This window comes from Salvelinus fontinalis, chromosome 35 (assembly GCF_029448725.1).
Source record: "Salvelinus fontinalis isolate EN_2023a chromosome 35, ASM2944872v1, whole genome shotgun sequence".
NCBI classification, from domain to species: domain Eukaryota; kingdom Metazoa; phylum Chordata; class Actinopteri; order Salmoniformes; family Salmonidae; genus Salvelinus; species Salvelinus fontinalis.
In genome coordinates this window covers 17241857-17266498 of record NC_074699.1, presented here as the reverse complement: position 1 = coordinate 17266498, position 24642 = coordinate 17241857, and the positions used below count along the sequence as shown (strand labels likewise).

The following is a 24642-nucleotide window of genomic DNA, read 5'->3' as shown; positions in this document are numbered from 1 at the left end:
AGTTATTTTTGTTATGTTATTTCCCATCTGTAGGTAGTTATGAAGTTAAAGGGTTTGCTAGACACCTGTGTGGGTGAATCCAGGCCATGTTCAACGCATCTTTGCTTGTTCAGGATGATAAAAGAATTTGGGCAATGGAAAGTGAGCCGCGGCATAAATCTGAGTGCCTTTGCAGATGGTGATGTTGACTCTGGAAGCCTTACAGAGCGAGTTCTGGCTCCAGCAGTCAGTCCAGGAAACCGCTCTAGCACTAGGGCCATGTGGGACCTCCCCTTTGAAAAACAGAAGTTGAGAGTGCTTTTTTTCACAGCCCATTGTAAGCAATCAGAGAAGCAAATAGAAGGCTGCAGTCGAGGCACACAGGCAGGCACTCCTCTCCAGAAGGCTGAGTGAGAGCAATGCTCAGTCAACTGACAGTCACAGCGCAGCTAGACAGCCAGGAAGACAGGGCATTCTCTCACAGCACTAACAGACACCAGCACCACCAGCGGGGCCTCTGAAGCCCACTCCCCCCCTCCCGGATATGACTGCTCCTGGACACAGACTGATCCTCAGCCTCTCTAGCCAGCTGTAAGGAGCAGTGAATGGACAGAACCACTGGCATATCCTCCTGCTATCCTCTCCACACTCCCACCACGTGCTGCTCCATACCCCCAGAAGAGGATTCATGCTGTGTTGACATAGGCTACAGGTGGTTGGTCGTGTTTGAGTGGCTGTTGGTTGTTGGTTGTTTTCTCTGTGTGGTGGTGAGTTGAGGTGTGTTTAGTGTCATGATGATGCTGCCTCTTGTTGTGATGAGCTTGGTGTGTGTACTACTGGGCTCCGGATGGGCCCAGGACCTGGCTGTGGGGCAGGATGGCGCTGCCACCCCATGGAGACAAGTGATCCAGTGGGAGAACAACGGCCGGAGGTTCAGCCTCCTCAACAGTGGAGCTGAGTACGTCCCTGCCGGAGCACAGGAACAGGAGAGAAGTCACAGAGTGGTGGTGGCTGACTCTCGCCCCCGAACCCCCCGCAGACCACAAGGTGGGAATGTACGCAGGCAGGCCCCCTCCAGGGGAGGCTCGGAGACCGTGAGAGGACAGGCCAGACATCCATTTGGCTTCGGACAGGTGCCCGACAACTGGCGCCAGGGCTCCGTGGGAACAGGCTCCACCAACCCCCGCTTCAGGCCATCCACTGGGTCCTCTTCGTCATCCTCATCATCCTTCTCATCTTCCTACAACGCCCCTGTCCAACCCTACCCACAATACCCGTTCCCTCAGCAGCCCTACCCCCTGCCCTATGATCCTAGTGTGGTGGAGGGAGCAGGTCGGGGCTACGCGGAGCCACCCTTCCAGAGGGCCACAGGTGGAGGCTATGGTGCTGGTGGTGGAGGATATGGTGCTGGTGGTAGACGATACACTGGAGTCGGGTATGGAACTGGTGCTGGTCTGGCACCTGTGGTTCCACGCTCCCCGCAGGACTATGGTGAGGATGGCTACCGTTACTACCAGTCCTATGGCTACGGGCCCAACCCTGCCGTACCTGCCGTGCCTGTTGTGCCAGCACGGGCTGCCCAGCCACCCTTTTCAGATGGCCTGGACCGCAGATACACACACAGCCTCTACAATGGAGGAGAAGATCCTGCTGCTGCTGCCGCTGCCGACACAGTGCCCGCTGCCCCGGACAGGACAGTGGCTGGCGCTCAGCCTCCAGTACGAAGCCCCCAGTACGAGCAGTTCCCCCCGTTCGGTAGACCTCAGGTGCAGCCACAGCCTCCTTTCCTCCAGCCTGTGGTGCCAGGAAGAAACTCCAACACAGCCGTGGAGAACCCCAGCGTCAACGTCGGGAGTGTCTACCGGCCGGAACAGAGAGGTACGCGCAATTAACATGCACAAAGTCATTTAGTTCAACGTCTTATGTCTTATAACAAAGCCAGCTCTTTGTCCACTGTCCAACCAAATGTTTTAAATCATCAGAATGTACAGTATTTCGTTTTGAAAGTATGAAAGATGATCTGTATGTGGTCCTAAAGAAACAAGAGAGATTTGTCATCTTCTATTTAGTCAACTTTATAGTCTGTTTGATGTGAGCAGTACAAGACAGTCATGCAAACCACAAAGGAACCACCAGATCCTAATGGTAGTGCACATGTGAAGTGGATGATGCACTTGTGGGGTCACATCCAAGTTTTTCCTCAGTTGAAGGAGAGAAAACAAGAAGGGAATGTGGCTCCTCTCCTCTGCTCCTCTGCTGCTTCCTGACAGCGGTGGACAGTGTGAGCCCAAGGGGACAGAACCCTTACCACCTGTCTCCCCAGCTATGTGCCTCTGCAGCTGGAGAAGTACACTGTTTCCTAGAGGTCTTTCATTTCACATCTCGCAGGCCCAGAACACAGTACATGGAAATCTCTTTTTAAATAACCAGAATTGCATTGCTATTTTCTGGCTCAAGTCTTTCAATTATAATTTGCCAAACAAAAGCAAACTCTACTGAAGGACGGTTAATCTTTTCTACCTCACTCACAGGGGTTATTGAAACCAGGTTTTGAGAAAGGCCTGCCAATGTTGTGAGCGCACACACTGGGCTCTCTGTGCCATAGCTTGGGGAGTAATAGTCTGCTGAATATGGCTTGGCTCTTGGGGAGGTCTGGGTGTAAAACCTGGGAATAGAGGTGACCTCGGTGTTGGGGCTGGCTGGAGGAGGGTGACTGGGGCCTGGGTGAGCGGGATGGGAGAGAGGGGGGTGCTGCCTATACCACTCCCAGAGAGAGAGAGGAGGAGGGGGGGACAGAGAAGTGGAAAGTCCCTGTTTCACATGGTCCATTGCCTCAGGAAATCAAACAAATATTTAGTATGAGCTGGGGTGAAGAGGGAGGGAGCATCAATGAGCTGCTCTTAGACATGCAGCGACCCAGCCAAAAGGCCCAGGAGTCGTTTTGTAATTCAAAACACACTATTTCTTGAAAACCAAGGGTAATTGATAGACTCTGTCCTGAGAGCCAATCATAGGGCCGGGTTAGGGAGTATGGTGAGGGTAAGGGGTGGACACCGACTTTGTTATTGGAGCCCAAAGTTAGCAATGTGGAAAACATTTATTTAGAGTAACTGAAGCCGTGTGGCGAAAAGTGATGCAATCGCCAACACGTGTGTGGGAGTTTTCTCTGTTCTAGCTGCTAGGAGCCTCCATGGCCTGAGGGGCTGGGACATCAGATGGGGTACTCTCCTCTGGTTGGGAGCATGGAAGATTGACATACACATATCTCTATTCCTCTGCCTGGCCAGGCTGTGCATCAGGCTCTTTAATGTGCCATGTGCTTCAGTTCCATAACTCAGTCTCACTCATTAAGACACTGGAATGTGGAAGCATTCTTCTCTGTCCTAGAATCAGCCAACATGTGTGCAGATACCTCAGCTTTCTCACACGCCATTTAATCAATGTGATAGAGGTTCTTCCAGTGGGCTGACAGTCAATAGAAGCAAAGGCAGGCTGCAAGGGATCCAATTGAACTGACATACCTTCAAATGTGGAGACCGGTTCGCTTTGTTCCCACTCAAATGAATAGGACTCAAATCAAAGACAGATTAGATACAGAAGTATTGAGGGTCACATTTTATTTGGATAGTCTGGCTAGTCCATCTGTAGATGCTCTACAGATGGTCATACTATCAACAAACTATCTGTTGATAAGAAACTGCTTGATTAGGTTACAGTTAGGTTTAGGTTTAGAATAAGGGTTAGGGCTAGAGTTAGGGTAAGGGTTAAGTTTAGGTTTAGGATAAGGGTTAAGTTTAGGATTAGGGTTAAGGTTAATAGATAGTCAGTTGAAATGTTAGTGATAGTCTCTAGATAGTCTGTAGAGCATCTACACATGGACTATCCAAAGTCCACTGGGCACAGACATCAGTTCAATGTCTAGTTTTGATTTATATTTGGTTGAGTTGTCAACTAACGTGAAACAACGTTGATTCAACCAGTTTTTGCCCAGTGGGAAGTGTTAATGTATTGACTTGTCAATAGAGATAAGTAGTAACTTGTCTTGTTTATTGCCAAATGACCTGAATGGGAACAAGATAAATGAGGGATGTGGAAAGAGCCTGTGTTGGTGTGTTGCAATAAGCTCGGTCTTGCCTTGTTCATGGAGTGCTGTGACTGCAACCGTCACAGACTATTATATAGTGCAATATTTGTATTGCACTCTATTCTCTCACCACTCATAAGCTCTCACGTATTCTCACATGCACCCACTATAATGAAAGAGCTGTTCTCAAAAAATAAATGACATGCCATTGACTTCGTAAAAGGGATGAGTTTGCATGTTGTGTATTGTACACTTTCAAGGAAAGACATTATAAAAGAACTGGCAAAATCCAACATATTTCCTTTAGTGCCCCACTTAGAATATGATAAAGTATGTACAGCCTTGTCAAATGCTTTCGAGGGCTGATCAGCCTTTGGTTCAGACACACTATATCCCTCTGAAAAATACCCAATTTCCAGTTTCCGGAGATTAGGGGGCTAAAGAACAAAGGCCTTGCCGAAAGAAGAGGGAGCCGAGTCTGCTGCTGGATGGAAAACCTCTGCATTTCACACAGGCCTTACAGTGTTTACATGGTCTGCCCCAGGAAGCTTCCCGTGGCCTGTAAGTCTGCTTCAGAGAGAGATGACAAATAGGATGTGTACACAGTGCTGGGAAAGACAGAACCCTCACTTGAACCTGTGTCTAAACTGGGGAAGGCTCACCTGGACGTTAAACAGGCAGAGGAGATAGGAAGCTTTCTCTGTAGAATTCCTATAAACAAACTGTATCCAAGGCCTGCTGTAAACAACAGTAACGACAGAGTGGGAATAGAAAAGCACAACGCTAAATATCATGTCCCCATATGGCTTCAGTTGTTTTACTGTTTTGTAACCAAAATGAAGCAGATGGTAGTTTTTGAATGGTACCAGAGGTCAAAACTTGGGATTGACTTTATGTTGCTCCAACTGGTTCACATTTAAGTGGATGTCTGGCCTTTGAGGTTGAGGTAAAGGGGGAGGGAAGAGGGTGGTGATAAGGTATCCCAGTGACCCTTTCTGGCATGCCCTTTACTGGAAATGGGACACACATTAGTTCTGACAACTCAGGCCTGCTTTTTGATTTATTCTTCTGTTTCTCTGACAGAGTCGGTCACTGGCCCAGTTTAGGAACAGAGTGAGATCATTGTTGTTTTACCTTAGCGTGCTGCTCTGTCTCTCTTTCTCTCTCTCTTTCTCTCTCCCTCCATCTCGCTCATTTTCTTGCATTAATGTGAAATATCTTTCAATTTTTGATTACTAGGACCCCACAACAAATATTACATATAAACGTTGGCTACTGTAGCAGAACAGAATTGCAAGTCTAGTTGATGAAGTTGATTCTCTAATGCTTAGCATTATCCCCTCCAGAAATGAATAGTCTGAATGTATTTTTTCATGCCAAAGGTTAACATGGAATGACAGGTTCAAATTAGGATTAGTGTCATGAAACAACACATCATATAAGGAGGCCCCAGCGTTTTAGCATAATTATCTCCCTGTGTGTACCAACCATGTTTTCACTTTCACATTCAGGTTTTGATGGAAGAATTTTTTAAAGAATGAATGACTCATTCATGTATACTCCATTTTATTTTTCTTGGCATGATTAGCTTTTTGTGTACACTAAGATCAGAATCTATAGTGACCTATAGGGAGGGAGTACTAATCCTTCTGAGATGATCATCAGGAATGTACTGTAATTAGTGATTCCTGACTACGGACCACAGGACCCTTATTTCCACCTATCTGAATGTGCTGCCATATGTAACTTGTGGTCATAACTCTACACTAAATCTTCGGTCCCTCTTTACATGACGTTCAGCTTCTAAAGGCTTCATAAAGCCTTCATAAGCACTACGTAAAATGATCACCATTGTCAACTGTGACATAACCCCACTATGTTGAATATGATGTAATCATGCTTTATACAGGGTGACATGTTGTGCTGAAGGATGGCACACACTCTAAAGTGATGTCATGTAGTCACATTACACCTAATCTCATTCCCTGTGTTTAACACTTTTTTTGGTAACTACGTGATTTCATATGTGTTATTTCATAGTTTTGATGTCTTAACTATTACTATTACTATTATTTGACAATGTAGAAAATAGTACAAATAAATAGAAACCCTTGAATGAGTAGGTGTGTCCAAACTTTTGACTGGTACTGTGTATATATATATATATATTTACAAAAAAATATATATGGGGGAATGGAAATGATGCAGACAATTACATTGATGGAAGCCACAATCTATCTGCAATATTAAAGATGATTTACCCTCTAAAATCATGATTTGCACACGTCATGTAGCCTAGCCCATAGGCCTATATGTTTTGTATCACAAGGTTTGAATCACAACTAAAGTGGCCAAATAACTTCTTAAAATTAAGCACATTAATTTGCTTTATAACCGGTGTAGAGCCTGACTGGCATACATAGCGTGTGGCGTGTGAGTTTCAAGTTTGGGGAAAATAACTTCACTATAAAAATGCAATAGAATAGGTCAACTTTTGTACCATGGGGGATAGTAGATTGACAGAGGCTAGTGCTTCTGCTGTTCGTTAGGCCTACTCATCTTGTTGGCTGACGAAAATTAAATGTGGACAGTTATTCCAATATCTTCAATATGCGCCTCGGAATTTGATCAGAAGGACGCGCGCAGTAGCGTCCCCGATGTGTCTGTCTTCACTTGTAGCCTACAGGCACTGAGATGCCTGTGACAAGGAACAGATCATGTGACAGTCATTGGTTAATAAGAATTGAGATATCTGAGAGAATCATGGAAGTGAGAGGTGCTTCGAAGCACGCAGCCGGGAGAAGGCAATGAACCGCTCAACACAGAATAGCCACATGTGTGTAGTCCCTCAGATATCATTTGGAGAAAATATCCTTTCGCTGTCCAGCGGCAGCACAAGTGGGCATTTGAGCTCATAATATGATCAGTGTCTCGTCGGCAACACTAAAAAAGTACTTCCATGTCACGGAATTTCAGAAATGTTTTAAATAAAAGTACCCAACGTAATAGTAGAAAAGTGTCAATAGCCATTAAAGATATATGAAAAATAATTGTCTAAACATTAACAATGATTCATATTTGTTCATATTCATATAAGTGACATTTGCATTAAATTTGGGGTTTAAAACATGTTCCAAGGTCAAATAAATGCCCCCAATTCGAATCACTGTATATGGAATACATATTGGCTTAGAGCAAGAAGTATTCTCCGTGCCGGAGTAAAAGTATTGTACTGTCTCTAGAATGTATAAATGGTGTCATTCCATGGGGCTCTGAATAATACGGTGTTGCTGGCCTTTTACTCAACCAATTCCATTGGCGGCCGAATCACATTACATATGTGCTTACTGCACTACAGAAAACCTGCTAACCAAACAACACTCAAAAATCTTAGTTTCTTAGATTTTTTTCCAGACCTCAAAAGTCATCCCCTAATGTAGTTTAAGCATTGTTGTGAACACAAAAAATCTCATTTGTTTTTTTTTCTATTAAAAAAGTGTAAAAAAAACTGGTAAACCAGAAGAAATGGGGGAAATCTGAAACCTGGAAAACAAAAACAAATATTTTTTAAAGGCCCTACCAACGTGTTTTGCTGTGCATGACTGCACTTTAGAGCGTGTGTCCGTCTGCAGCACATTTTGGGGAAAGTTGAGTTCAGGTCCAATATTGACTATGCACCCAAGAGGGAAAGAGGTTGGGCCATCCTAGAAATGTTTTAGTGAATTAATATATGACATTTAGCAGACGCTTTTATCCAAAACGAGTTACAGTCATGCGTGAATAAATGTTTACGTATGGGTGGTCCTGGGAATCAAACCCAATATCCTTGCGTTGCGATGCTCTACCAAGATGTATGACAGGTTTATAAATGCTTTGTGAAGCCTCAATTGAATATGATTTATAAGGCCTTTATTAAGCGGTGCTTATACCACCCTTTATAAAGCACAAGTTTATGTCATATTTGACCGAGTGGGTTATGTCACATTTGACATTGGTGGTTATGTCACGCAGTTATGCCACATTTATGAAGCATTTATAAAAGCATGGAATACGGTTATAAATGATTTGTAACACATGTATGTAGTGTTTAGGAAGGCTTTATAAGCTGCACGTCATTAAAAGTGGGAACTTCTACTGCATCTGTATCAAAGTCCTTACAATAACACAACGCAGGGTAATGAAATATAGCTGATAAACAGGTGTAAAGCTGTGCTGTTTTATTTGAGGAATGATCTCACTGGTCGGTGCACCACAGCAATACTCTATATTATGTCAAGGGAGGAAGCAGACCTGTAAAAGTTGACATTGGCATCAAGGTATTGATACTAACATGATTGAATCAATTGCTGTCGAAGGATACTATGTGTTGAGCCAAGTGTGTTGTTCTAGGTTTGCCAGACCTGGTTCCTGATCCCAACTATGTGCAGGCCTCCACGTACATCCAGAGGGCTCACATGTACTCTCTCCGCTGTGCTGCTGAGGAGAAATGCTTGGCAAGGTAAGAGACCATTTTAAACCTTTTAAGTGTTTTAATAAGTGTCTGTGTTTGCTTTGGATGAGGAGAACATACAATAACTTTGTTAGAAGTCACTCTGCACACTTTAATGGCATGAAAGACTATCACCAGTTTTTGTAAGCCAGTATACACATTCTGATGGACAATCAGTCTCCTCCAGTTAGAACAGATTGAAAGATTCCATGTGCCTATGGGTGAATATTAGCATATTATGTCTCAGCTCCGGACTGTTTTATCTACGTGCTTAGTAAATGTACTCCTTATCTAAGCTGCAGTATATAAAGTTTGGAACCCAGTTCACAGTGCAACATCAATAACCTGAAATCTGGTCACCTAGGCCTGTCACTAAGGCTGCATTTATATAATTTGGATATGTTGTCACTAATTGGTCTTTTGACCAATCAGATCATGTAATTTGCCAATAATTGGGGAAAAGATCAGATTTGGGCTGCCTGTGTAAACGCAGCCTAAGGCTTGCCTATGTAACATGGCCTGTCAGTAAACGGTTCTCTGAGTGGTTTGGTCTGCAGTCGCAGCACACATAATGTTCCTCTGACTTTGGCCCCAGGGTTAGATGGGTACGGTACAATTGCCCAGACAGCAGAGCATTTAAATGATGGCGATGAACTTTGTTGTCCCACTGGCTCTCCTGTCTGCCCTCCTTCCTGTCTCAAGCACAGCCATTCCTCGAAGCCCTCTCATATCCTGTCTGTGTTATCAGCAATCATGGACAGATGGCCTTGTATAATGTGCTATACACCCCAATGTCAACAACAGCCATAAGATGAATTACAACGATTTTTACTGATACTTTGGAATGCAGGTTATTATTAAAACAATTCAAAAAAATGTGTTCATATTGGACTTCTCTACACAGTGTATGCCTGTCCACTTCAAAGCTTTTCTTGCTACAAAACTGAAAACGTGTGCAGTAGGCTATGGAGATTAATCACAGTAATCTGTAGCGTGAATTATTTATTTAACATATTTTTTCCCTCCAGCTTTTCCAGACCCGCTTAATTCTGTCTTGTTGCAGGAACACATTGTGAGCCTGAGGTATCAGAAACTCACCGGGACAACCATTGGGAGAGTAGTTCTCTGTAGCCATCTGTACTTTCCTTCACTCATTGCTATTCCATACTTTGTGTTTGTCTTCCCACAGCACTGCCTACAGTGCTGAGACTACAGACTATGACATCAGAGTTCTGCTTCGCTTCCCACAGAGGGTTAAGAACCAGGGGACGGCTGACTTCATGCCCAACCGACCTCGACACACCTGGGAGTGGCACAGCTGCCATCAGTGAGTAACCAGTGTTTCCCCAACCCCATACAGTATATGATATTGGTTTATGATACTCAAATCAAATTGTATTTGTCACATGCGCCAATTACAACAGGTGTAAACCTTACAGTGAAATGCTTACTTACAAGCACTTAACCAACAATGCAGTTTTAAGATAAATACAAAAAAATAAAAAAATAAAGTAACAAATAATTAAAGAGCAGCAGTAAAATAACAGTAGCGAGGCTATATATAGGGGGTATCGGTACAGAGTCAATGTGCGGGGGCATCGGTTAGTCGAGGTAATTGAGGTAATATATACATATAGGTAGAGTTATTAAAATGACTATGCATAGATAATAACAGAGAGTAGCAGCAGCATAAAAGAGGGGGGGAATGCAAATAATAATGGGTAGCCATTTGATTAGATGTTCAGGAGTCCCGCTCCTTGAAAGCGGCAGCTCTACTCTTTAGCTCAGTGTGCATGTTGCCTGTAATCCATGGTTTCATGTTGGTGTATGTACGCACAGTTCATGTGGGGACGATGTCATCGATGCACTTATTGATGAAGGCAGTGACTGATGTGGTGTACTCCTCAATGCCATTGGTAGAATCATGGAACATATTCCAGTCTGTGCTAGCAAAACAGTCCTGCTTCCTGCTTTAGTTTTTGCTTGTAAGCAGGAATCAGGAGAATAGAATTATGGTCAGATTTGCCAAATGGAGGGCGAGGGAGAGCTTTGTACCCGTCTCTGTGTGTGGAGTAAAGGTGGTCTAGAGTTTTTTTCCCTCTGGTTGCACATTTAACATGCTGGTAGAAATGAGGTAAAATGGATTTAAGTTTCCCTGCATTGAAGTCCCCTGCCACTAGGAGCGCCGCCTCTGGATGAGCGTTTTCCTGTTTGTTTATGGCCGTATACAGCTCATTGAGTGCGGTCTTAGTGCCAGCATCGGTTTGTGGTGGTAAATAGACAGCTACGAAGAATATAGATGAAAACTCTCTAGGTAGATACTCTGCCTCGGGCAAGCAAAACCTTGATACTTCCTTAGATATCATGCACCAGCTGTTGTTTACAACTATACACACAGCGTCACCCCTTGTCTTACCAGAGGCTGCTGTTCTATCCTGCCGGTACAGTGTATAACCCGCCAGCTGTATGTTATTCATGTCATCGTTAAGCCACGACTCTGTGAAACACAAGATATTACAGCTTTTAATGTCCCGTTGGTAGGATATACGTGCTTTTAGTTTGTCCATTTTATTATCCAGCGATTGTACATTGGCAAATAGGACAGATGGCAAAGGCAGATTAGCCACTCGTCACTGGATCCTCACAATGCACCCCGATCTCCTTCCGCCAAACCTCAGTCTCTTTCTCCTGCAAATGATGGGGATGAGGGCCTGTTCGGGTGTCTTGAGTAAATCCCTCTAGTCCGGCACATTAAAGAAAAATTATTTTTCCAATTCAAGGTGAGTAATCGCTGTTCTGATGTCCAGAAGCTATTTTCTGTCATAAGAGAAGGTAGCAGCAACATTATGTTCAAAATAAGTTACAAACAATGCGAAAAAACTAACAAAATAGCACGGTTGGTTTAGAGCCCATAAAACAGCAGCCATCCTCTCCGGCGCCATTGTACACAACCTTGCTATGCTAAAAACGGTAAGATCCTTGCTCTACAGGGTTAATCAGATTTGCTGTTTCATGTGACATTTCAAGTTGGCTGTTTAGCTCATTCGTTTTCTATTAGTTTGGTTAGCTGAGGTCAGTGTGTTCACATTTGCTCTTTTTGGTGAAATCATGACTTTACTTAATACAGTATGTCATGACATCACTGATATGTTTGGACACTCTCTGCCCTGCCCTTCCTCTATGACCTTGCGTTCCACAACGGTTTTATTGGTCACAGTATGTCTGTGTTCCTTGGGTTTGTGCAACAGGTCTCAGGCTGTACTTACTGTCCTCAGCTCTATGGAATGTTGACTGCCCATTAGCAGATTGGCAATGTTGCCTGGTGACATCACCGTTCGTTTATACATTGGTTTCCAGGGCGGGATTTAGCCAACGCAACAGCTCGATTTGACTGGCCAATGGAAATGTAATAGAATCCATAAATGTTCCTGTCAATCTGAGCCCTGGCATCATAGGCCTGGTGTCTGGTATTATATGATGACATGGATTTGTGTTAGTGGAACAACACAGAACACAGTAACAAGTGTGCTTGTTTGAGAAAAGAACAACTCTTGGCCAAATCAACTTCACTGTCCTACATTTTGCCCCCCCCCCCCAGTGGAATATTTGAATACAATGTGTAGTCAGTATATGACCCCTTAATCCATCCCTATTTTAATTTGTGTATTGAGCAAATGTTATACGGTGCAGAAAGTTTAGGATAAAACCTTAGAATCAGTGTTTTATGGAGACAAACAGATAGCATGAACTCTGTTTAATTTAAATACAGTGTGCATCATTAGATTCAGATTTCTCTATAAAAACAAATATGTACATCTCAATATAACATTTCTGTCCATTTACACAATAGAGTGATCAATAATGATCAAACAGTACAATAGATGTACACAGTTAAAATCCGGATGATGTACAGTGCCTTCAGAAAGTATTCAGACCCCTTGACTTTTTTCACATTTTGTTATGTTACAGCATCATCCTAAAATATATGTTTTTCTTCATCAATCTACACACAATCTACACACAATAACCCATAATGACAAAGCAAAAACTTAAAAAAAAAAAAAGTTTACTAATTTATTTTAAAAAATCTAAATAAGAAATATCGCATTTACATAAGTATTTAGACGCTTTACTCAGTACTTTGTTGAAGCACCTTTGGCAGCGATTAGTCTTCTTGGGTATGACGCTACAAGCATGGCACACCTGCATTTGTGGAGTTTCTCCCAATGTTCTCTGCAGATCCTTTCAAGCTCTGTCAGGTTGGATGGGGAGGCGTTGTTGCGCAGCTATTTTCAGGTCTCCCCAGACATGTTCGATCGGTTTCAAGTCCGGTCTCTGGCTGGGCATACAGAGACTTGTCCCAAAGCCACTCCTGTGTTGTCTTGGTTGTGTGCTTAGGGTCGTTGTCCTGTTGGAAGGTGAACCTTCGCCCCAGTCTGAGGTCCTGAGTGCTCTGGAGCAGGTTTTCATCAAGGATCTCGCTTTACTTTGCTCCGTTCATCTTTACCTCGATCCTGACTAGTCTCCCAGTCCCTGCCTCTGAAAAACATGCCCACAACATGATGCTGCCACCACCATGCTTCACCGTAGGGATGGTGCCAGGTTTCCTCCCAGACGTGACACTTGGCATTTAGGCCAAAGAGTTGAATCTTGGATTCATCAGACCAGATAATCTTATTTCTCATGGTCTGAGAGTCTTTAGGTGCCTTTTGGTAAACTCCAAGCTGGCTGTCATGTGCCTTTTACTGAGGAGTGGCTTCTGCCTGGCCATTCTACCATAAAGGCCTGAGTGGTGGAGTGCTGCAGACATGGTTGTAATTCTGGAAGGTCCTCCCATCTCCACAGAGGAACTCTACCCTTCCCCAGATCTGTGACTCGACATAATCTGACCTCATTGCTTGTGGGACCTTACATAGGCAGGTGTGTGCCTTTCCAAATCATGTAAAATCAATTTAATTTACCACAGGTGGACTCCAATCAAGTTGTAGAAACATCTCAAAGATGATCAATGGAAACAGGATGCAACTGAGCTCAATTTCGATTCTCCTAGTAAAGGGTCTGAATACTTATGTAAATAAGGTATTTCTATTTTTTTTTTTATTATACATTTGCAAACATTTCTAAAAAACGGTTTTCACTTTGGCATTATGGGGTATTGTGTGTTGATTGTTTTTGTTTTTTCATCCATTTCAGAATAAGGCTGTAATGTGACAGTGTGGAAAAACTCAAGGGGTCTGAATACTTTCTGAAGGCACTGTACATGCAGATATTCAGATTATGCTCCTCTTTTCTTCTCTTTATTTTTATGTAGCACAAGCATTACCTCTAAGGTCAAAGGCCATGGCTACTGTTTGCCCAGGTGTTATGTGATACATTTCTGGGCTTCCTGTAATCTGGTTGGACTGTATGGAATGCAAACACCATCCACTAAATATTTCCCCCTCTTCTCCTGCCTGGCCTCCTGGAAGTCTTTGTATTGCATTTTAACACAACTTGAAAATTACTTGTGGTTATAAAGTGCAAAGTGGGATTGGAATGTTTTGTATGTTAGGATTACAAGCCAGTCTTATTCCAGCCTTCTCTCTGTGTCCTTCCAAAAGTTAAATCTCTCTAGTTGACATAGTCACAAGGGGAGATCCAGGATTCCAAGGCGAGGAAAAGGGCCCTCCAGCCCAGACAGCTCTAGGCCCAGTGTCTCCCTGTCTGTCCCACTCTCACAGAGAGATAACAATCTCAAGGCTTCCATCTAAATAAACGTCTGACGCGGGAACAAAAATAATGCCCATATTTCAAACCCCCATTGCACTGAACACCCGCCTCCAAACCCCTGCCCATAGACACATACACACAAACACACACCAGGGTGTTTTGCAGAGAGCTGCCCTCTCAGGATACCCAGTGTACAGCCCTTTCAATTCCTCTGTGTTTACAGATTCCCTGTGTAGTCGGTGCAGATTCCCCCTTAGAGAATCGCAAGGTGTAGCTTTAAGCCTGCGGAAAACACACTGTTCCTCACCTGAGAGGAGCTGTTTACCATCTCCAACTGCTATGGAACGAATTACTTCTTCCATTTGTCACCTCCTCCATTGGTGGAAAGTACCCGTCTGCCTTTCCCTCCAAGCCTCCATTCAATCTTTTAATGACTACGCCAGTAAAAAGTTGTAGCTATGTTAAAACAGGGAGCATGAGGTAAGGAGACTGGGTTATTATTTATACAGTCTGAGTCCTACTGACTGAACCAGCTCCAGCTCTTACCACACCTGCACTACATTCACCAAAACAAACACTGACAAAATTCTTAGTGTCTGGAATCTGGAATGTGACTCAGTAAAAACAGCAAGAAAGGGTGATTCATTTCAATAATTAGGATTAGGATACATTTAAGTACATGTGAGATGAATAGGTTGACAAAGCACTCCAGCTTTTCAGCCATTAGACACTGTGTTCACAGTTCAGATGACATCTTCATAGGAAATCTAACTTGGCTGAAATACGAGACCATTACTGTATCTGGGAATCGAGATACAATATGTTTTACATTTACCATGCTGCCATTTATTCCAAACAGCAGGAGACTGAATAAGACAGAGGCAGCCTTCTTATTCACTGTACAACACTGTTTCTAATGCATATTTAAAGCAATCCCCCATGTATGTCATTGTATTCTCAATCTTACAGTGTAACAGTATCGGTCGAATTTATCTGAGTACCACAGTGTTAACAGTTAGTATGGAAAGGATATTCACAACATGCTGGTCTGCAGAGGGCAACAGTAAACAGCCAGCCCTCTCAGGTCACTGTCTGACACTTGGCATTGGCCCACATCCCAGCTACAAGATGGTGCAAGGCTATTAGAGTAAATGATTTCAGATGGACCAGCACCGGCAGTACACTGAGATACGGAGCGGTGTAACTCATTTCACATTCTGAGGATGTGATTTGTTCTCATGGGTAACTAGGCTAGCAGTGGCAAAATCCAGCATTCCAACACTGTTAAAGCTGTGTAAACACACACACACATACACAAACGCAAGTACTGACAAAGACGCATTCCCACACACACAACACGAATACATGCTCAATCCTTCACTTATCTTGCGGTAGTGATTAAAACTTTCCAGATTGATATAAAGTAACTAACGAGACCTCAGACATCAATCGATTGTTAATGTCTTGCTTCATCAGTGCATGGTTGTAGGTATTAATTACATTCTAGTCTCCTTTGGTACGTTGTGATATGCTTAGTAAGCTGCACCGAGTTGAAGTGTTGACAGGTGAGGGCAATGGGCTGTTCAAATAAACAAGCACACCTAATTTAAAGACTTTGGATGGTGGCCTGCAGTAAACAGTTTGCTATGTGTTGGTTTACTGATTATCATGTAATTATCATTTATGAAAATTGAGCATGTCTCTAGTATTGGTTGTTGTACCTGTCATTAACTGAATTTAAAAATGTTCAAATTGGACTCTTCTTTGATCCCCTGCTGACCACCCTGTGCCATGCCTCCTCTCTCTCCTGCGCTACACACAGACGCTTTTTACCTGTCACAAATGCATTTTTATATGGTAAAAGTGGACATTTCTTCCCCTCTTGTTGCACTACCGACCACCTATTTGCCCTTCTGTCTACCCACAGACACTACCACAGCATGGATGAGTTCAGCCACTATGACCTGCTGGAGGTCACCACAGGAAGGAAGGTGGCTGAGGGACACAAGGCCAGCTTCTGTCTGGAGGACACCACCTGTGACTTTGGTCACCTGAAGCGTTATGCCTGCACATCTCACACTCAGGTAGATACACCAACACATCTCTCTAAGGTAGATTTGCTAATACACTTGGCATGGCATCATTCACTTGTCCGAAGGCAAGTCGGTGTCATGGTCTTGCAGCAGGTACTGCAACAAGGTATCATCATCTGAGTTCAGCTAGCAACCACAACATGTCTCTTGTTTAACAGTTCTTCCACCCCACTCAGTCTTTCTATGAGTCAGAGATGGTGCAGGCACGTCTCTCTGCTGCTGAGCTATAAGCATAGTCTGTTGATGTTCCACATGAATAACTCTCCTCTATGTTCCTCCAGGGTCTGAGTCCGGGCTGCTACGATACGTACAACGCTGATATTGATTGCCAGTGGATCGATATAACAGACATCCAACCTGGGAACTACATACTAAAGGTGAGACTAAGAGCAGAGGAAAGTTCTGATGTGTACTTGGTAACCTTCCAGGAAGGCGTCATTCCAAAGGCAACATTCCATAGGAAAAGGTGCGCCCGACCAGGTTACCAGGAAAAATGTATCTGAAAGTTTTACATTTGGAAAGTTGTCTAAACAGTACGTTTCCTAGACTGTGGCTCATACTGATCTACTAGTTTTGACTGCAATTCAGTCCCATCGCTCTCTACCTGTCTGTGTTGACCTCAAGTGTTTCAATGAGGGACGAATCTTAACTTGGGTTGCATGTAGTGGAGAGTAATATTTGACATGTCTATATATACAGTATATATGATATTATAAATACCTCACATGCGACTCGTAATAAGAATAAACAATTAGTCTATTCAAATGTTTCTCTGACTCCATAAAGATAATTCAAATATACAAGCAAGCATTAAGCAATGCGTTGACGTTGACTAGCAAGAATTGGTCTGAGAATTGTCTATATAAAAGGCAGGTATTTAATTAACATTGTACAATGAATGGATTCACCTACAAGCCATGAAGCTTAAGTTACAAAGCATTGCCGTGTGGTAGCAGAGAGAACAGTCTATGACTTGGGTGACTGGAGTCTTTGACAATGTTTTGGGCATAGACTGGATACAGGATAAGAGAGAGATCAGGCATTTCATTCCATTTATAACATCTGAAGGTGTAACCTTTCAACCCAAAACCAACCACCATTGAGCAATCAAATGATACCAAGTTTACAGTAACCTGAACACTCCGAGGCCCAATCTCCACAGGGTGTCACAGCATTTAAATGCTTGTATGGGGGATGACAGCAATGTAAATAAGACAGAATTCCTGAGATATTTTTGCATACAGTAATTCAGAGTTCACCGTTATACAGATACAAGTAACCACAGAGATCATACAAACATATAGAGAGCATCAGAGTTATTCTCAGTGAACAAGACTAAGATAGAAACCATACGTGGATACTATAGTATTATTCTATCACATTCAATATCCGGTGCTCTGGATACTGTAACAGAGATAACAGAGATACAACCTTGGCCCCTCAGAAGGGAAAGAGCTGACTAGTCCTTGGACATTGGCCCTTGTTCCTGAACCATTTGCCATGTAACTCCAGGTGTCAGAGAGCACATAAATTAGCCTACAGCACACATATAGCTATCTTAATTCCTCATCAATTCCCCATTGACATCAACAGATGATTTAAGCAGCACTTCAAATGTTTTATTTACACATACAGAATTTCAAGTCAAGATTCTCCGTCCGGTCTCTGCCAGAATTCCACTGATATAAGTACTGTGTAAGTTATTGTTTTATTCCTACCTGCCCAGCTGTAGTGGTATCCTCTTGTGTCCTCCTCTGCCTCTTAGCTCCAGGTCAACCCTAAGTACCTTATCTTGGAGTCTGACTTCACCAACAATGTGGTGAGGTGCAATATCCACTACACGGGACGCTTTGTCACAACAACCAACTGCAAGATATCTCAGTGAGTACAGCAACGTCTCTTTATTATGCCAAACTACCTGATATAATGTTTTTTAGTTCATTACCTAATGATTCTGTGAATCATGTTCATCAATGTCACCAAGATTAATGATTACTGGCTATTGGGACTTTCAATGGGTTGATTAGGAAGCACATTATTACACTCCGAATTACTGCTAAATCCATCTCTTTTTATGAAAGAGACTCAGCTTCAGAGCATACTCTATCCGAGCAATGAAAATGTACAAGTGAGGTGGTAAATCACCTCTAGTTCTATGGAGTATATAGGGAGTACACAGATAATTAAATGGTGAGTGGGCTAAAGCATTCAGAAAACCAACTGACCCTTTATTTGACATTGGAATGATATAGAAACGTATAATGACAGTATATACCCTATGTGTATGTCCTAGTTGTGAATAAATAACAACAAACATGCTATTTTGTTTTTTTGTTGTTTTCTTTCAGTTTTCTTTTTTGTGATAGGGACAGAAAGCATGTGGGGAGGCTAGGAGACATTTATATTGTAAAGTTTCTTTTGTTTGTTTTTTGGGATGATTGATCAGGTCAAAGGTTAGGTTTAAATTCTAAACTCCAGCTCAATGTGACTTGGATTTAAATGGAAAAGCTCTGAGACTGGTGCAAAACAAATATGGTGGAAGGAAACTCGCTCTCCCCCATGTTTACGCCAATCCAATGCTTTTTAACTTTAGTGGTACATATAAGAAGAACAGGGGCAGACTGGGACCAAAAATCGGCCCTGATACACCAGGCGTTTTTTTCACTTGAGGCCCCCTCACCAGCCCATTTTATTTCTTTAAGGCCTCCATTATTAGCCAGATAATGATGATTTTGCACAACAACAAAAAAGTTAGACAGGCCCACTGGGCTAAAAATGCACCACCTCATCTGACATTTCGGCATGTCCGTTCATTAAGAAGAATCAAGTTGGCTACTTCGCCAATTTCTTTCCTTGTTAGCTAGTGATAGCTAGTGACAGTAATGCACAAATTAGGCCTATTTGAAACTTACCCATCTCCTGGCAGCATTTACCGGCCCGGTTCAGTAGCTTTAAAACACTTCAAAAGCATGACAACCCCATTGAAATTTGATTTCTGTCCAAAAAAATAAAAAATTAAACTGAACATAATTCATGATTGTTATATTTTCTTTTAGTTCGTTTTGGTGTCAAAGATAATAGTTGTAGTTTTTCAAACAGGTTTGTTCATTATTTTAATTCCGTTTCTAAGTAGTTTTTTCATGATTTGTTTTCGTTTTAGCTTCAGTTTAAGTTTACTATAATAACGTTGCCTCGGTCTACAGAAAAGGCCTTTAGTAAGAATGTGTGGACAAGTACGCTAATCTCTCTGTCTCTCCGTGTTATGAACATCGTCTCATTGTGTTGTTTGTTCTGTGTCCATCCTGAAGGTCCTGATCGGACGTGGGAAGGCTGCCCAGCCAGGGCGAGTCCTCCAGGACAGTGCTGTTCCATTGAAATGTGAATGGAATTAATGTTGTTATTGTTATTGCTGTTGTTTTGTTTGTGCTGTTTTTGGTTTCCTGGGCCCAGAGTGAACAAGGGTTCCAGGGGCACTGAAGAGAACATGGGGATATTTACACAAGCACACAAACTGAAAACCCATACCAAACTCAACACTCCAGTCTCCCACAGTCTCCATTGTTGTTTTCCTTCTATATTATCCACAGCCTTCTCTCCCAGACCAACCCCACTGCTCTTATTTCTACTCTGACAGCCTTAATGAGGCTTTTGTCCATGAAATAGTTAACATCTTGGACATTGTGAGTACGTTGCTCACAGCTGTAAGCAGAGTGGCTCGTTTTGGTTTTAAATAAGGTGTGCAATGGAGCTGGTGCTGAAATTAGTGGTCCCAGACGAGTCTGGGCTCAACTGCTATCCAACAAAAAAGAAAATTGTGCATTCATCCATGCTGTCTGGGAGGAAGACATGGCAGCCCAGCCAGTGACTCACTAGGACCATTATAGTGTCGTTTTTTTTCTTCTCTCTGCCTCTTTGTGCCAGGTTGAAAACAATGTGATTCTCTGAGCACATCTGCATAGTGTAATATTATCGAGAGACTAGAGAGAGGTGAGAAGCCAGGTCTTGTTTGTTTGCACACGTTAGTCTCAATCAAGTAGTCACTCAACATAAAGAGGCTGTCAGAACCCAGAGCGTTACCGCCTCTAAAAACCGTCAAAGTCAGTTTTCGTCCTCGTTCTTTATTTTTGTATTTGTTTCACAAGAAAACATAAAGCTTAGTTGGCAGAACTGCCATTTATTTTCAACCAGGTGCTTTCCAGAATTAAACTTACATTGGATTTGTCTTTTTCAACTACCAACACTGGTCAGATGCCAAATAGGTTATCTGTAGCTTTGTAAGAAGAATGCGCATGACAATTAACCCACTGATGCATGGTTTTAGCTATAGAGAACCGTACTTGTTTTAATTGATTGTATTTGGATTATTCTCTTTTTTAATGAAAGGGTCTTTAGTACTGTGTTTGAATTGTTGCTGTATTTGTGAAATTCCAGGAACTCATATATCGTTTTTTATACGAATCCAGATCATACTTTTGATTTGTTCAAATTGAGTGTGTTGCGGCAGAGAGTGACTGTAAAGAAGAAACTACTGTTGTAAAAACCTATCGTTGTGATGCATTACACTAGTAGGTTTAGCTTGGCATTACAAACAGACAGAGTGCCAAAATGCCGCCTCTACCTACCTCTCAAAGAGTGAGCTATTGTTTCCAGTTGAGTGTACGGTTTCTATCAGACATCCCTGTGATGATGGCCCACTATGGCCTCCCACACACTCCGTTGCAACACACGCCTACAGTAAAACACTTAGAAACATGAACAAATGCAGAACAGGTCTAGTCTTGTATTCTGTTTATATACCATATTACACGTTAACATTACCATTTTAACATTGTACATAGTAGTCTATCAATGCTGTCATTGACCAACACTTCTTTGTATTCTGGTTGCTCTTGATATTGTATGTTTACCAAGACAGGTGGAAAGTATAATTAGGAGATTCTATTCAATCAGACTTGTGGATTATAGCAGGTATCATTAAATATAAGAGTATATGTTAATTTGCTTGAGTTCTTCTCTTCTTGAACACCTGTCAAAAATGACATACCCAATAAAGACATACATTTACACCTCTATAAGGTGTTTGGACTGACATGTGACTGTTGTTTACAGGCTGTAGTTACCGATGTGGTTTCTGTCACTGTGTTTAAAAAAAAAGAAACAATTTTTGTGGAATAATAACGCAATAATGGATCAAAAATGTATTCAAGGCATGCACGAGACATAAACATTAGAGCAAGCTGGAAAGTACTTAAACTTCCAGTTTCATGTGTGTATCTCATGTTAAGATTTGGACATATATCCATTTTGATATGGCACTTCATTTTATTGTCCCTATTATGTGTAAATAAGACTTCCATAGTCAGTTTGGCATTCCACCGTTCACATAATAGGCCACACATCCAAACAAACAGTGCCCTGAGATTTGAATATTGAAAAGTTATTTATGGTTTCCTACTCTGAAAATGTCAGGTGAAGGTATGTTTAATGCATTATGGCATTTACTGTAGGTCTGTCTGTGTAGTCGTGTACATTTATCATGCAGCATCCGTGCAGGAATGCAAAAGAGACCTTTTCAGATTCACAACAATATACACTGAATACAAATATATAGACAGCTGTTCATGGCCAAGCAAGAGACATGGCTGTCTCATTTGTGTCGTGCATTCATCATGTGATATCGTACCACTAATTACTTTGTGTCTCTGAGCAGGCTTGGTGGTCATCAGTCTCTCTCTATGTTAGTAAGCCTGAAATGGAGCACACATCTCATCTCACATCACATGTCCGGAGACATGTTGTAAGATCAGCTTGATTGGGCTGGCTTTACATTTGATCATCATTATGGGCATCCAATGCCATTTTTTATAAAAAGCAAAAGCTTCCTCAAATGACCCCAATACTGAAAAGTAACATTTGTTGACGTGTTTCTCTATAATGATGCTTTTCCAACAGCAGCTGAAAGGCTTATTTTACTGAGCATTCCTGACCCCACAGTACAGGCCAATCTAACTAGACTACAAATATGTGGGTTAGTGATAGACACTTAAAGCAAAAAGAGGTAACAGGAACGCCTGAGTAGGGGGTATAGAACATATCACAGCAAGCAATGTCCACCCGTTTGAAGACTTCCTAAAAGCAACAATCACCTTCAGTAGAAAGGTTATTAGAAGGTTCTCTAAACAAAGAAGAGTTGATTTAGTTTCTTTGAAAAACCCAATGGAAGAGAATGAAAGGAGAAGAGAACAGATACAACCCACCTACACACACACACACACACACACACACACACACACACACACACACACACACACACACACACACACACACACACACACACACACACACACACACACACACACACACACACACACACACACACACACACACACACACACCCAGAGGCTGAGTGAAAGTGTTTGAGGATATTTCACAGGCTTGTCTCACCAGGAGAGTGGAGCAGCCTAGATTCATACTGTGAGGGGGGGACTGTTTGCCTGTGTAACAATCTGGCCGATACTTTTCCTGTATTACTAATGCAGCAGGATAAGATTTTAAAAACATGGATTTGCCCTCTGTTAAACTCACTTCAACTTTACTTTTACTGTAATACTTGAAAGGCCCGGTGCAGTCAAAATTAGATTTACCTGTATTTTATATATATTTCCATACTATAAGGTTGGAATTATAATGTGAAATTGTGAAAATAGTGATAATGATCAATGCCCTTTTAGTGTGAGAGCTGTTTGAAAAGGCCGTCTGAAATATCAGCGTGTTTTGGTGGGAGGGAGTTTTGGCTTTACATGGTGACATCACCATGCAGTAAATTAGTTAATAGACAAATAAGAAAGAGAGTTCCAAACCTCTCTGCCAATATCAGCAAGTTTTCAGTTTCCCCCTCCCCACTCAAACCACGCCCAGACATTCCTAGCAAAATTCTTGCTTGAGAAATTGTTCTTTGCGAAGAAGCAATTTTTTTACCATTTTAAATTAAAACAATCACAGTGAGGTACTTAATTGTTACCCAAAAACAGCTGCATTGGACCTTAATGGCAATTTTTTATCATGATTGCGTAAAGAATTACGACTTGAATATGTTGGGTGACGATAGTCAGTGATGTTTGTTCAGGAAGCATTGTCATCCTTCCGAATGAAAATATTTCTCATCTCCGGAGAACAAAATGTCCAATATTTCCTGTGTCATCCCCACGGTTGTTATGTTCCTCCTGTTTGTCCCTGTATTACCCTGACTGCACTGAGGGGACTTCCTCTCTGTGATGGCTATTTGTTCAGGCTGCTCTCAGCATTTTCCTTACGGTACACAGACACTTCTAAAAAAGTCCTCCAGATTATTGTGTGTGTGTGTGTGCGAGTGCGCGTGTGTGCGTGTGTGCGTGTGTGTGCGTGTGTGTGTGCGTGTGTGTGCGTGTGTGTGTGTGTGCGCTTGCTGGAAAGAGAGGACAGGGTAACAGAATACACGGCAGTGAGTTAATGTACATCATTTGACATCAGCTTTATTTATTTATTTAATTTTAATTTTATTTAACCTTTATTTAACTAGGCAAGTCAGTTAAGAACAAATTCTTATTTACGATGACGGCTTACACCGGCCAAACCCGAATGACGCTGGGCCACTTGTGTGCCGCCCTACTGTATGGGACTCCCAATCGCGGCCGGATGTGATACAGCCTGGGGAGGGTGGGGAGGCATTTCTAGGCTCTACATTAAAAATGGACAAGTGTGAATGTAATCCAAGTTATGGCATGTGATTCAGTTTGTGTAAACACTGGGAACACATTTTGGCCTCTAAGAACTCTCATGCTACTGGCGTGGCTCTATGGGGATCAACTGAGGTCTTGTACTTCTTAGGCTCTAGGAAAGGAAGCAGTGGGTGTGAGGAGGGTCGATGAGGGTGATGAGTGACTTGTAAAATACATAGTGAGCTGTACAGTGTTGCAGAGTTAAATCTGACAATATCCTCATTCTGAGGGTGTCATAGACCGTCACTCAGGACAAAGTTGAGGTCCATTCACACCCCTAGGAGAGGTACAGGACAGCTTACTGTCCTAGAGATTCATCTATTAAAACTCCCACGAGGCCAGAGAGAGTGGACAGGTAAATGATGTATCTAATAACCAGTCACGGAACACTTAATCATGTCATAGCTACATGGATCTTCATTCCATGGCCTGTCTATCTATCTCTGCCTGTCTGTCTCCTCTCCATCAATATTCATTAGTCCACCTTTGGTCTTTACCATCTTACTTCCTCTGACACAGTTACAAAGCTTC

At 42.4% G+C, this 24642-nt stretch overlaps 1 protein-coding gene across 1 annotated transcript; it reads left to right on the top strand.

Moving 5' to 3' along the window:
- Window positions 1–327: 327 nt before the first annotated feature.
- LOC129834414 (lysyl oxidase homolog 1-like) lies at window positions 328–21443 on the top strand. The gene is made up of 7 exons (XM_055899366.1): window positions 328–1857; window positions 8453–8561; window positions 9742–9879; window positions 16189–16345; window positions 16636–16731; window positions 18120–18235; window positions 19663–21443. The coding sequence occupies exons 1-7, from the start codon at window positions 771–773 to the stop codon at window positions 19667–19669; spliced, it is 1710 nt and encodes a 569-aa protein (XP_055755341.1). The 5' UTR covers window positions 328–770; the 3' UTR covers window positions 19670–21443.
- The last annotated feature ends 3199 nt before the right edge of the window (window positions 21444–24642 follow it).

Coding starts and splice junctions, on each gene's coding strand:
- LOC129834414 (XM_055899366.1), top strand. CDS start 771: ATGATGATGCTGCCTCTTGTTGTGATGAGCTTGGTGTGTGTACTACTG. Junction 8,562..9,741: donor GAGGAGAAATGCTTGGCAAG/GTAAGAGACCAT, acceptor GTCTTCCCACAG/CACTGCCTACAGTGCTGAGA. Junction 16,346..16,635: donor CCTGCACATCTCACACTCAG/GTAGATACACCA, acceptor ATGTTCCTCCAG/GGTCTGAGTCCGGGCTGCTA.